The 13,416-nt window shown below is 47.2% G+C and overlaps 1 protein-coding gene across 1 annotated transcript in view; it reads right to left on the bottom strand.

Annotated features, from left to right (window-relative positions):
* FAM65A (family with sequence similarity 65 member A) overlaps positions 1-412 on the bottom strand; it is a 64,719-nt gene extending 64,307 nt beyond the window's left edge. Inside the window, exon 1 of the mRNA XM_015407095.1 lies at positions 353-412. Within this exon, the coding sequence (XP_015262581.1) occupies positions 353-371 (19 nt within the window). The 5' untranslated portion in view covers positions 372-412. The remainder of the gene's footprint in view (positions 1-352) is intronic.
* Between the last annotated feature and the right edge of the window lie 13,004 nt (positions 413-13,416).

Genomic DNA, 13,416 nt, shown 5'->3' on the forward strand with positions numbered 1-13,416 from the left:
TCTCCTCCATTCCACCCTCACAACAACCCTGTAAGGTAGGTTAGGCTGACCGTGTGTGACTGGCAAACTCTCATGGCAGAGTGAGGAGCGAACCTGGGCCTCCCACATCCTAGTCCAGCAGACTAACCACTTTGCAACTCTGGCTCTCATGAGCAGAGAGACAGCTGTGCATCCACTGCCCCTTCCCCTGATTTCAGGACAGGGGCGAAAGCAAAGCCAGAGACTATCTGGTCTACGGAGTCAAAAACATTTGGCTCCTACACCCCACTTCCCCAGTAATCAGGTCTCAGAGCCCCTGCTAACGTTGGCCTGGAGGCCAGGTGGGAGGGAAAGTCCCAGGAACGAGCTTTACCTTTGCGTTTTCTCTTCATCCTGAGGCTGAGTTCAGGGCACCCCCTGCTCTGAAGTGCGATGTCTGGATTGGAATGCTAGTTGGCTGCTGTACCTTTCAGCCCGGTACAGGGAGAGTTTCTAGCCAGCCAAGCAGAGCACCGTGTCCCCTCCCACTCTTCACTGCCTGAAGCCTGACATCACCACACAGTTCCTGCTATTCCCAGAGTGAGTCAAAGCCACACAGGCACAGAGGGGAAGAGGAGGAAGCCCTGCCTTGGAAGGAAGCGTTGGGTGGGTGGGAATAAAGACTGCCCAAGGGGTTGCAAGAAACCCTTGCTTCTGTTGAGTTGCTTTCTCTTCTCAAGATCTGTAGATGCAGTGCTAGAGCCCCAGAACATGCAATTCAGAAAATGAACTTCTGAGCATAGAGTGGTTTTACTGTACCGGTCAACCTCCCCACTCCAAAGTAAAAGGCCGGTCACTCTCTCTCTCAGCCCTAACCTACCTCTCAGGGTTGTTGTTGCATGAGGGGAGGACAGTGTTGTAAACTGCTCAGGGTTCCCCGTCAGGGAGCAAAGCAGTGTATACATCTCTAAACCAATCAGGTGGGTTGCCTCTATGAAGGCACAGATTTGCTAAGATTAATTTTAAAGATGGAGGCAGGACGCAGCTATGGCCCTTTCGGAGATGCATTACTTTAGGTGTGAGGGAAAGGACACTGGTAGCTTTTTAAAAAAAACTCACACCCATACAGAAGATGACCCAGAAATGCAGAACTCCTTCTGGCAAGCCACCAGCTCCATTCACCAGAAGCTTCTATTTCCTGTAAAGGGAAAAGTCCCCTCCCTGGCAAGCTGCCTGCCTTTATGCCCTGGTGAAGAAGCCTACTTAAGCCACTGCCTTCAGTCACAGAAGAAGAACAGTTGGTTTTTATACCCCGCTCTTCACTACCCAAAGGAGTCTCAGAGCGGCTTACAATCACCTTCCCTTCCTGTTTCCACAACAAACACCCCGTGAGGTAGGTGGGGCTTAGAGAGTTTTGAGAGAACTGTGACTGGCCCAAGGTCACCCAGCTGGCTTCATGCGGAGGAGTGGGGAATCAGCCCCAGATTAGGGTCCTGCCACTCTTAGCCACTACACCACAGGGGCTCCTACTTGTGTGTCGTACAACGCAAGGGGTCGTACTGGAGAAGCACAGGGTCCTTCTGCCTCCAGGAAGCAGAGTTGCTCACTGGTGTCACACAGTTCCCCTTTGCTAGTTTGGAAGCCTCCATTGAAATACAGAACAATTTCCAACTTGCCCACCAAGAACACAACAGAGCACCATGTCATCACAAACAGGAGACCAACACATCACCTTGTCTCCCACCCCATCTCCTAATATGCTGGGTCAGAACCCCATCTACAAAACTGATTTAAGCCTTGAGTCTTGCAGTGATGCTGCAGGTGAGGTCTGGCTGAGCTCCAAAACTTCACATGGTAAGAATCCCAGAAGGGCACCTGTTCCATAGCAGCCTGAATTGCTGCACACACATGTGTGTGAGAGAGAGCGGTGCCATCAAGTTGCTTTCAATTTATGGCGACCCTATGAATTCATGACCTCCAAAACATCCTAACATTAACAGCCTTGCTCGGGACTTGCAAACCAAGGGCGGTGGCTTCCTGGATTGAGTCCATCCATCTCGTGTTGCGTCTTCCTCTTTTCCTGCTGCCTTCAGTTTTTCCTAGCATTCTTGTCTTTTCTGGTGACTCCTTGTCTTCTCATATCATTACCAAAGTATGATAGCCTCAGTTTGGGCATTTTAGCTTCTAGGCTTGATTTGACCTAGAACCCACTTATCTGTCTTCTTGTCAGCCCGTGGTATCCATAAAACTTACTACAATACCACATTTCAAAGGAATCTACTTTCTTCCTGTCAGCTTTCTTTTATCAAACTTTCAGATCCGTATTTTATCGTCAACCTTAAGGTTGTGTAATTCCTCAGCAGTCGTTACTTTTATATTTATTTATTTATCATTCAAATGTATAGACCGCCCTACCCCCGTGTAAGGCTGAGGACGGTAAACAACATAGTAAGAAAAACATTCATAATAATAAAACAGTTTAAATAGTAACATTTTTGTCTTCTTGTAGTTTGACTATAATCCTGCTTTGGCACTTTTTTGCTTTAAACTTCATCGGTAGTCATTTCAAGTAGCAAAAGCTTATCAGAGCTTCAAAGCTAAACAGGGTCAGCCATGGTTAGTATTTGGATGGAAGATCACCAAGGAAGACTATCCATTCATCTCTTGCCCTGAAAGACTGCCCTGGGTCGGTTGTTACTTTATGGCACTTAATTATACTAGCTGTGGCAGCAAAAAACACACACAGAAGTCGTGTGGCATCTGAAAGGTAAACAAAGTAATATTCCTAGTTCTAGTCCACCAAAGTTTGCACTGGAATAAAAACTCCACAAGACTCCTGTTTATTTTTGCTCCAAATCCAAATCCAACCCAGAAGGATGGACCAAAAGAACGCCCAAAGCATATCTATCCCAAGTTTCAAGGATCAGAGCGAATGATGCATCTTTACTGTGCGAGTCACTGACGTAGCCCTCCCCAATAAAAATCTATTTTCCCAAGACCACCTGGAAAGCCTTGCAGAAAACACGCAACTGTCCAGAACACTGCAATTAAATCGGAACAAACAGATCTGTAGGAAATTCTTTGATTAAGCCCAGGGAGAACAACACTTCTTTCAGGTGTGGTGCCATCTGTGGGGACTGGATGGCATAACATGCACAACTCAAGGCCTCTCTACAGGACGCATTTTTTCCCAACCAAACCAGCCCTTTTGTCCTTTCTGTGGCAGGAGGAACGTCAGAGAAACACTGAGAAGGAAATCAGGAACCTCCCTCTACCAGCCAGACTTCCAGAACGCACAGCCTGGGCCTTGCCTGCTGAAGGCATCCGGGGCGAGGATACCTCCATCAGATTTGAGCAAAAAGGAAAGGCGTTCCCTTTGAATCTGGCAGTAGAAGAATATTTTCCTGTGCCTCAAAAAGGGCCCATCCCAGTGCCTTTGCCTGCAGTCCCTTCCCCTTTGGACACCCAGAAGACAGATGCAGAAGTCCTTTAGGAGGAGCATTGACCTTACCTAACTCTTTTGCTTCCTTTTCTCAGATCCCAACGAGTCCCACAAAATTCAGGGTGGACGTGAGGAGGGACCCTGTTGTGGTGCTTGTAAGGGGCAGTTCACTGAACAGTGGCTGCAGGGCTCAAGAGGTAGAGCATCCATTCTGCATGCAGAAAATTCCAGGTTTAATCCCAGACCATTGCAGGGTTTTTTAAAAGAATAATCTATATCCTGACTTTCTCCCCAGTGGGGACCAAAAGCACCTTGCATCACTCTCCATTTTATCCTCACAACAACCCCACAAGGTAGGTTATGTGGAGACTACATGACTAGCCCAAGGTCACCCAGCAAGTTTTCATGGCAGAGTGAGGATTCAAACCTGGGTCTCAAAGACATGTATTGGAGAAGACCTCTCTCTGTTTGAAGACTGACCAGTTACAGAAAACATGACCAAGCTAGATCCAGTGTCTCATCTCAGTTTGCATATCAGTTCAGTGCCAGATCACGAGACGGCATCATACCCTGAGCATCCCAAAATCTGTAACTGTCTGATGCCGCAGGCCAGACGATGATGACACACACCTGCCTTACAGGTATTACGAGCACACGAGACTTCTCTGCATGGGGTCAGATGCCAACACCTTGATTTCCTGTTCTCCAACTATGCAGGAAGGATGCTAAGCTTAGCCTAGTTCGGGACATAAATTCCTGACCGATTAATGTATGGCCAAACTTGTCTTTTCACAGGATGTAGGAGAATGCACCAAACCCAGATAACGTCCAGATTGGGAAAAAATGTGGTAGGAAGAGCTCTAGCTGTCTGCTAATGGCTTTCATTACGGAGGGTGGAATGGGCATTCAGATGCTGGTTTCACCCTTCAAGGCCCTGTCTTTATTTGTTTGTATTTATATCCTGCCCTTCCTAGAGAGAGCTCAGGGAAGGCATATGCGGTTTTCTCCTTCATAACAAAACTAGGCTAGGCTAGGCTGAGAGAGTGTGACTGGACTAAGATCAGTTAACGAGAGCCTAACCACAGAATACTTTCCTCACAGGAACTCCTCTGGATCAGGCTGACAGATGTGTTCTGGGAGTCCATGCTTCCCAGACTCTGCCCAATTTGAATTGGGACCATAGTGCTTGGGCAGAGGGGGCTTAAGCCTTCTCTTGACCTGAAATGGTCCTGGGGTACTGATGGGGGTACACATAGGTTTCCCCAACAGGGCAAGTACACCCCATCAGACCCATTTCAGGTTAGGAAAACAGTGAAGGGAAGTCTTAAGTCTCCTTTCTCCTCATGCACTTGTGAGGTAAGGACTCCCAGGACACACCTGTCAACCTGGACTGGGGCGTACCTGAGGAAAATGTATTGTGTAGTTAGGCCCTGAGTGAAGATACGAACTTGGGTTGATTCAGTTCTAGCCCGATACTCTAAACCTGGCAACCTGTCATGCTGTTGGGTGTTACATCCCCAAGCTTTTTTGACTTTGAGGGCACATTTGGAATTCTGACACAAGGTGGTGGGTGCAAGCGGAAAATGGCTGCTCCAGGAGGCAGAGCCAACCACAAAACGCCAGGGAGCGAGGTTAGGCATAACTCTAATAGAACAAAGTTAGAGTCCAGTGGCACCTTTAAGACCAACAAAGGTTTATTGGAGGTGTGAACTTTCGTGTGGACACTGGTGCCACTGGATTCTAACTTTGTTCTATTGCTTCAGACCAACATGGCTGCCCACTTTGACATAACTCTAATAGTAAGTCTTCAACATAAGGCAGAAGCTCTGTTCAACAAGATATCTTGTAATCTATATCGCTGTTACCAGCCCTTCATCTGTGTGGGAACAAAATGTTTATGAATCTAAAAAAAATGTTGAGGGGGAGTTAAGAATTATGTATCCTTCCCAATTCTTACTCTAAAGTTTCAGAAAAGCAGCTTAACTCAAATATGGCAGTAGAGGGCAGCGTGGAGTATATAAAACTGCTAACTCCTGCAAGCACAAGATGGCATACCATCTTCTCCCATAATTCCTAGAGGCTCCCACAAACCATTGTTATTCAAAAACCAAAATGTTTATAAAAGGCCGTCTAGATGGGCAAATATTGGGCTAAAATAAGAGATAGCAGGCAAACAGGCTGCTTATTAGTGCCTCATGCCACAGCACCTGGTTTATGTTAGAATTTGGTTTTTCCCCTGAGGTCCATATATTTAACACACATGCAAGGAGTCCCCCAAGTGTTGGAAATCCTTGCCCTGATATACAAAGGGGGGGACGGATGGGGGACACAGAAGTAATCTTCACAGGCCCACCAAACTATAGTACAAAATCTAGTACAGGTGGTGCTCACAAAAAGAGCCAGCTAAATGTAGTGGTTAGAGACTAGGATCCAGGAGACGCTTATTCAAATCCCCTCTCAGCCATTAAGTTCATTGGGCTAGTCACTCCAACCTACTTCAGAGGGTTGTTGTGAGGATAAAATGGAGGAGGGGAATACATTACCCTGAGCTCTTTGAAGGAAAGGCAGGATAAGGATGTACTCGATAAATAAAACAGAGAGATGCAACCAAAGTTTAATACAGGCAAATACAGCAAGCCAGATGATATATGCTTCCTCATGCCTAGGGTATATGTCTAACATAGCCCTCTGTGCAAAAGGAAGTACCCAAAATCTGGTTAACTCAGAGGTAAATATTACAGGTTACACAGCAGGGGAAACTCCCTCAGGAAACTGCCCCAGAGCTAGGGTTGCCAAGTCCAAGATGAGGAATTCCAGGAGATTTGGGTGGTGAAGGCTGGGGAGGAAAGGGAGCCCAGACAGGATGTAATGCTGGAGCCGACCCTCCCAAGCTGCCCTTTTCCCCTAGAGAAGCTGATCTCTGTTGTCTGGAGTAAAAGTAAAGGTAAAGGTTCCCTTGCTCGAAAGCCAGTCGAATCCGACTCTAGGGTTGCGGTCCTCATCTCCGTTTCAAAGCCGAAGAGCCAGCCCTGTCCGAAGACGTTTCCGTGGTCATGTGGCCGGCATGACTAAACACCAAGGTGCACAGAACTCTGTTACCTTCCCACTGAAGTGGTCCCTATTTATCTACTTGCAATGTCTTGCTTTCGGACTGCTAGGTTGGCAGGAGCTGGAACTAGAGACGGGAGCTCACTCCGTCCTGCGGCACCCGGGTCTCGAACTGCTGAACTACCGACCTTCCACAGCCTGCAGTTCAGCGTCTTAACCCCTTGAGCCACCACAGCTCCTGTTGTCTGGAGATCAGTTGTAATTACGGGAGAATCCCAGCCCCTACTTGGAGGCTGGCAACCATATCTGAAGCACACGTACCTGGAGTCACCCACATCCTGCCTAAACTTACAGGCCATTCGCCCTCTAGCTGCAAGTCCGGGAAGGGGCCCCTCCACGAAACAGGTTCTCAATCCTATCTGTGATCTGAACTGAGAGGTCTGTGATTAACGTCAGGATTGCCTTGCAGGCTCAGACAAAGATCTATACAGAACCGGCATTTTGTTCCCAGAGAGCCAAAGGCCTCTGGGGAAACAAAGCACAGAGGGCCATACCCCTGTTCTGTGTACAGTGTCGGATATTCAGAGGTTTGCTGCCTCTCAGCACGGCGACTCCATTTAGCTATTAGCTCCTGATAGACTCATCTGCCGTGACTGCGTCTAATCCTTTTCGAAAAAGCTATCTAGAGCGAATGGCTGTTGCAGTATCTTGGGGAAGCAAATTCTGTCAGTTAATGAGGCAGCGCGTGAAGAAGAGCTTTCTTTCCGCCTCCCCTGAACCTAGCGAGCTTCGCTGGGGTGACATTTGTCATCCACAAGGAGTCATCCACCCACACGTCTCAGTGTGCAGAACCAATCCTATTCGGCCTTCAGAGGTCAAGTTCAAAAGCCAACCAGTGACGAAGAAATCCAGAGGGCGGCTGGAGAGGCCGACGGGGGGAGAAGCAAGAGCTGTGTTGTTTTTAATTAAAGCCTGACTGCCCAGCAAGCAACTTTTGCTTCGTTAGGTAAACAACAGATTCGCAAGGCAACTTTTCCCCTTTTCTGTGGAAACCTAAGCCTGAAAAATTGTTCTGTGTACACCAAGTGCTCATTTCCAGCATCTGAAAAACTGTAGCTTTTCCCCTATGGCTTTGTATTTCTCCTTCCGCAGGGCCAATATAGGTGTCTAAGAGCCTAATAGTTGTTGTTGTTCAGTCGCACAGTCGAGTCCGACTCTTCGCGACCCCATGGACCAGATCACGCCAGATTCTTACTAATAGATTCAAACAAGCGCTATGGCAATTGCTTGCAACACTGTTCTCCCATCCTTACAACTCCCACCTTGTACAGCCAGCAGGCCTGAGGGAAAATGTCCCGATCCTTTAACAAAGAGCCTAATATGTGGAAATGGTCAGCCAAAGCTTTTTCAGGACACCGAAATATATAATATCACCAAGCAAATGACATCCCTTTAAGCCTCTCTAAAATGAACAGGCCATTTTCCTCCAGTCCTGTTGGCACCCCTACCACAAGGCTTACCAGCATCCATTCACTGCAGCTGTTCAGCTGGTGGTGCGAGGAAATGCCTGGGGCACAATGGGGGGTACAATTGGCACTCCTGGCATGATGTCACTTTTGGCATGACCCAGAAGTGATGTCATCGTGCCAGATGATACTCTACCATTCGCCCAAAGCTCTATGGTTAAACCACAGAGGTTGGGGTGAATGCTAGAGCACCCCCTCCTGCTGCAAGGATGGCATTTTCAGTTCACGAAAGTGATGTCATTGTATCAGGGCCACCAGGTCAAGTCAAGTCAAGTCAGCCTTTATTGGCATAAAATATCAGTACCATTTATACATTTTAAAACCAGTTGAAAGCACACATATAAAAATCTAAAAGAACCTTAGACGCAGCTTTAAAGCCAAGGAGAGAAACTTAGCCACCTTCTCTGTAATGTCCGGGCTGAGATCACTTAAAAGTCTATGCACCTTAAGTGCATCAGAACAAGCACCCATACTGGTTAAAAGAGAATATAAATGTGTGATCCTTAGGTCCGTGTACAGATTACAGTGCAGGAGAACATGAGTGACAGATTCCACGCATTTCTTCCTACATGGGCAGTATCTGGCCAAATGAGAGACCTGGTTGAATCTGCCGAGTAAGATGGCGGATGGCATGGCATTACATCTGGCCAGGGTGAATGCTCTACGTTTTTGAGGGACCTGCAGAGAGAATAGATACACAGCCATCATCCCTGTTGTAAGGGGAATCTCAAAATTCAGAGGAGAGCAGGTCTTATTAGCTAAACTAAATAAATTTTGGCGCTCCGAGTCTAACAACCTGTTTTTAATCTGTTGGAATGCAACCGCAAAAGGCAACATAGACAGGGATTCCAAGGAGAGACCCAATACTTTAATTTTCCCTTCGATATATGCTGACCAGTTTGAGAGGTTAAGCTCGGAAAGCATGTGATGTATGAGGCTCCCATGTTCAAAGTTATAATGAAGGCGGAGCCAGTATTTAAAGGTTGTAAGCCACGCACAAGTTTCCATCAGAGACGAGCCAGTTTCCAAATATATGACCGCATTCGGTACACAATTTGGTAGGTGTATCAGGGCCACCAATCCCCCACTGGAAGTCTCTGCCTCCCTCAACTGCCACCATTTGCAAACCTACCTACTGCCCTGCGAGGCAGGTTTGGCTGAGGTGGAGTCACTGGCCCAAGGTCACCCAGCGAGCTTCCATGGCAGAGTGCAGACTGGAAGGTGGAATTCCAAGATCCTTGTCTGAAACGTCAACCACTACCCCATGCTGACTCTTGAAGAGCTAAGGGATAACTGAACTATATTAACTGATCCTCACTGCAAAACAGAACTTGGACCTACCCACCAGTGATTATCGTTGGTTTCTTTAAAGACAAAGCACTAAGAAGGAGAAAAAGCTGATGGATTTTCTTCATTACTAAACCGTCATTTTCTGACTAGGACAATGCCCCGGAGGAGGCAGGAAAGAGGATGAACTATTGCAATCAGAACTAATGATGCAAATGTATGCTTGTGTCTGAATAATTTATCCCAAGAGCAGAATCTGGGGCCTGGCTGCTTCCGTGGTTGACTAGCGGCTAATTAACCATTTATCCACACGACACTTTAGAGGTGGTGCCTTGCCGCTCTGCAGGATCCGTTGACCCTGCCCACCTTATCCCTCTGCAGAAGGACGAGGCAGGCGGCAGCATCTCTCTCTTGGGAGAACACAGGGACAGACGAGTGGGCAGAGCGAGCACTGAGGTGTGACTAAGTTTAATGGGCTCATTCAGCTCTCCCCCTTTCCCTAAAAATTGGAGAAGTGACACTTCAGAGAGCTGTTTTGCATCACTTCTCTCTCCCCCCCCCCAGGTTTCTCCCTGAAGCATTCTTTGATGCTAAAAGCTTTCATTTCATTTGGGAATGCCAAGCACACACTTCTGCTTTGTTTCGCAAGATAAAGCAACAGCTGAAAGGGGGGGGGGGGAAGAAAACTGCAATCCTACCAGTGTCAGGAAAGATCTGGAGAGAAGGCAAAAAAAGGGGAGGAAGAATGAAACCACTTACTGCCTTTCCTAGACTTAAATCCACACTGATGTATTTATGGTGAGCCCTCTGTACCTTAATAAGAGGCCACTGGGACCTTAAAGACTGGGGTTGCCAACTCTGGGTCGGGAAATACTTGGAGATTTTGGGGGTGGAGCCCGGGGAGTGTGGGGCTTGGGGAGGGCAGGGACCTCACAGGTGTATAATGCCACGGAGTCCACCCTCCAAAGCAGGCATTTTCTCCAGGGCAACTGGTAGCTGTCATCTGGAGATCAACTGTAATTGCAGGATACCTCCAGGCAGCACCTGGAGGTTGGCAACCATATCGAAGACTAACATTTCTTTTGAGAAAAGCCTTGGTGAGTTAGAGCTTATCTGAGGAAGTGAACTCTGACTTACAAAAAGCTCATCTTGAAATAAATGTTAGTTTTTAAGGCCCCATTGGACTTTTTGCAGCAAAAGACGAACATGGCTACCCCTCTGCAATCCTCTGGGCCTTACCTGGAACATTCGTTTCCCAAAAAAGTGTTCTGGAGACTCCCTTACATTCCCTATAACAGTGATGGCGAACCTTTTAGAGACCGAGTGCCCAAATTGCGACCCAAAACCCACTTATTTATCGCAAAGTGCCAACACGGCAATTTAACCTGAATACTGAGGTTTTACTTTAGAAAAAACAACTCATACATTAACTTAAGATGATCCAAACAAAGTAAGGAAAGCAATCCCAAATGCTTTCATTTACTTAAAATTATTTGGCAGAGAATTCCACAGTTTAATGATGGTCTGGGCCTGGTTGGGGCGATGGCACGCGTGCCCACAGAGAGGACTCAGAGTGCCACCGCTGGCACCCATGCCATAGGTTCGTCACCACTGCCCTATAAGCTTATTTGAGTTCTACAATGAGGGCAGAACTACTGTTATGAGAAACACTCTGGGTCTCAGACCCTCATACTTTCCTCGCATGTAAAATATGTGTGTGTGGGGTGTATGAGGGAGACATGTAAGAGAGAAAGGAGGTGTTTGACTTCTAAGGTCTGCTTTAGCGTCCCCTGAAAATACCCTCCCCCACACCAGAAGTTTTTAGTATTTTTGTCTCCAGGTTCTAAAAGAAGAAGAGTCGAAAAGTTGGTTTTCATGCCCCACTTTTCTCTACCTTAAGGAGTCTCAAAGCGGCTTACAATCACCTCCCCTTCCTCTCCCCACAATAGACACCTTGTAAGGTGAGGCCGAGAGAGTTCTGAGAGAACTGTGACTGGCCCAAGGTCACCCAGCAGGCTTTGTGTGGAGGAGAGGAATGAGGAATCAAAATGGTTCACCAGATCAGAGCGCACTGTTCTTAACCACTACACTGTGCTGGCTCTAAAACTGGAGGCCAACCCAGCCGAGAAAAACACAACCTTGTGGGGGACCATTTGCAAAGTACATCTGACCATCTGCTGGTTTTTGTATTTTCAGTAGGAAGCTTCTTCTTCTTTCTTCTACCTAGCATGCCAAGGATGCAATCTGATACCAGCTAGCCACACCTTGGGTCCACTGGAGTCAGCTAAGCATCCTACTGACATTCAATTGGAAAGAGACAAAGCTGTGGCTTGGAAAGTGTATTTCCACCCCCCCATAAACATCCTTTCAAATTTGTTTTTAATATCCAGCCTGATTAAGGTTGTCATTCCCCCGATGGGGGTGGGGGTTCCCCCACTTTTGGGCCCCCCAAACTGCCAATGGACTGATGGTCAATGGGGGGAGCCCCGCCCCCTGAAGAGCCCCATGCACCAGGCACGTCACACGGGGGATGCTCTAGCATTTGGGTTAAAACTCTATGGTGACCATAGAGGGTTTTTTGCCCAAATGCTAGAGCATTCCCTACATGACTGCCCAGTGCGATGACATCACTTCCAGGTGATGTCATCACGCCCGGCATGATGAGGATCTTTGGAGGTGGGCAGGAGTACCCCCGCCAGCAGCAAGGTAGGATCTGGCAACCCTAAGCCTGATAAAGAGTTTTGGAGAACTCCAAAGCTTGGACACTATGATCATTCAATACGTTTACTAGAGGGCAAGGGCAAACCACCGCCTCTTATCTCTTGCCTTAGAAGTCCCATGAGGTGGAACTGCGTTGCTCGTCCTGACTGAGTCAATTGTGACTTGATAGCAACACAGACAGACAAGTCATTATGTGGCTTTTGTTTATGGCATTTGCTGGAGGGAACTGACAGGTGCAGAAGGGGAGAAAGAACCTCTTTCTGCCACCAATTCTACTCTGCAAGGCAAACAGTAAGTTTGGCCCTGAAAATAATAAAAATATGGGGGAGTCTCTCTGAAGGTTGATTCACAACGTCCTTATGGTCACCTTGACAGTTTTCAATTAGACATATTCTGGGAGTCACACATTTCCCAGATACATGTGTGCCTGTGGTGATATTTTCCATCGAAAGCAACAATTTGCCCCACTGAAGAACCCACATGTACTGATGGCTACAGGTACATTTCCCCATTTTTCATTTAAAAAAAAGGAAAATCTGAAACTGCACAGTGATATGTAATTGCAATTCAGGAACGCAGCATGTAGAAGAAGAAGAGACTGGATTTATACCCCGCCCTTCACTACCCGAAGGAGTCTCAGAGCAGCTTACAATCCCTTTCCTTTCCCCTCCCCACAACAGACACCCTGTGAGGTAGGTGGGGCTGAGAGAGCTCTTTTGAGAACTGCCCTTGAGAGAACAGCTCTGAAAGAATTTATGACTGGCCCAAGGTCATACCAGCAGCTGCATTTGGAGGAGTGGGGAACCAAACCCAGTTCTCCCAGATTAGAGTCCGCACTCTTGACCACTACACCAAACTGGCATTACTACAAACCTGTGCACTTTCCTTGTATGAGCACACAGGCTTTATAGTCACATTCCAGAACATTTCAAAGCCTGCAGCAGAGTGGAAGAAAATCCTCAGGACTATAAATGTACAAGACTCATGCAGAATATGGCTATATTCCAGAAATACAGAAACCCAGTCAGGGTCTGGGATTCTAGATGAGCCTGGACTATTCACTTTACTTCTCACAGAGTTACCGGCCTTTACATCAGTAAAGATAATGGCTCTTTACATCAGCTAATATAATATAACCTTTCGAACTTTCGAACTGCAGGAATGTTCTGTCGGAACTGCACATTTTTGTGTCTGGTTGCACAATTTTAAAAGCCCTGCAGCACACAGCTATAGGAGACATTTATGCTCAATTCATTTTAGGACAGCTGCAAATCGTCCACCTGGCCAACCTAACGCAAACTGAAGGGGCACCTCTAGACCATGTTCCAGAACTCTGCAATGCACAGGGGATCTCTGGCAGATAATAGTGTGGAAAAGGCTCTGTTTTCCTGTTCCCTTTTTGCTTGTCAGTATTTATAAGCTGTTTTCTTTCAG

Source organism: Gekko japonicus, unplaced genomic scaffold (genome assembly GCF_001447785.1).
Source record: "Gekko japonicus isolate JY-2015 unplaced genomic scaffold, Gekko_japonicus_V1.1 scaffold2778, whole genome shotgun sequence".
NCBI classification, from domain to species: domain Eukaryota; kingdom Metazoa; phylum Chordata; class Lepidosauria; order Squamata; family Gekkonidae; genus Gekko; species Gekko japonicus.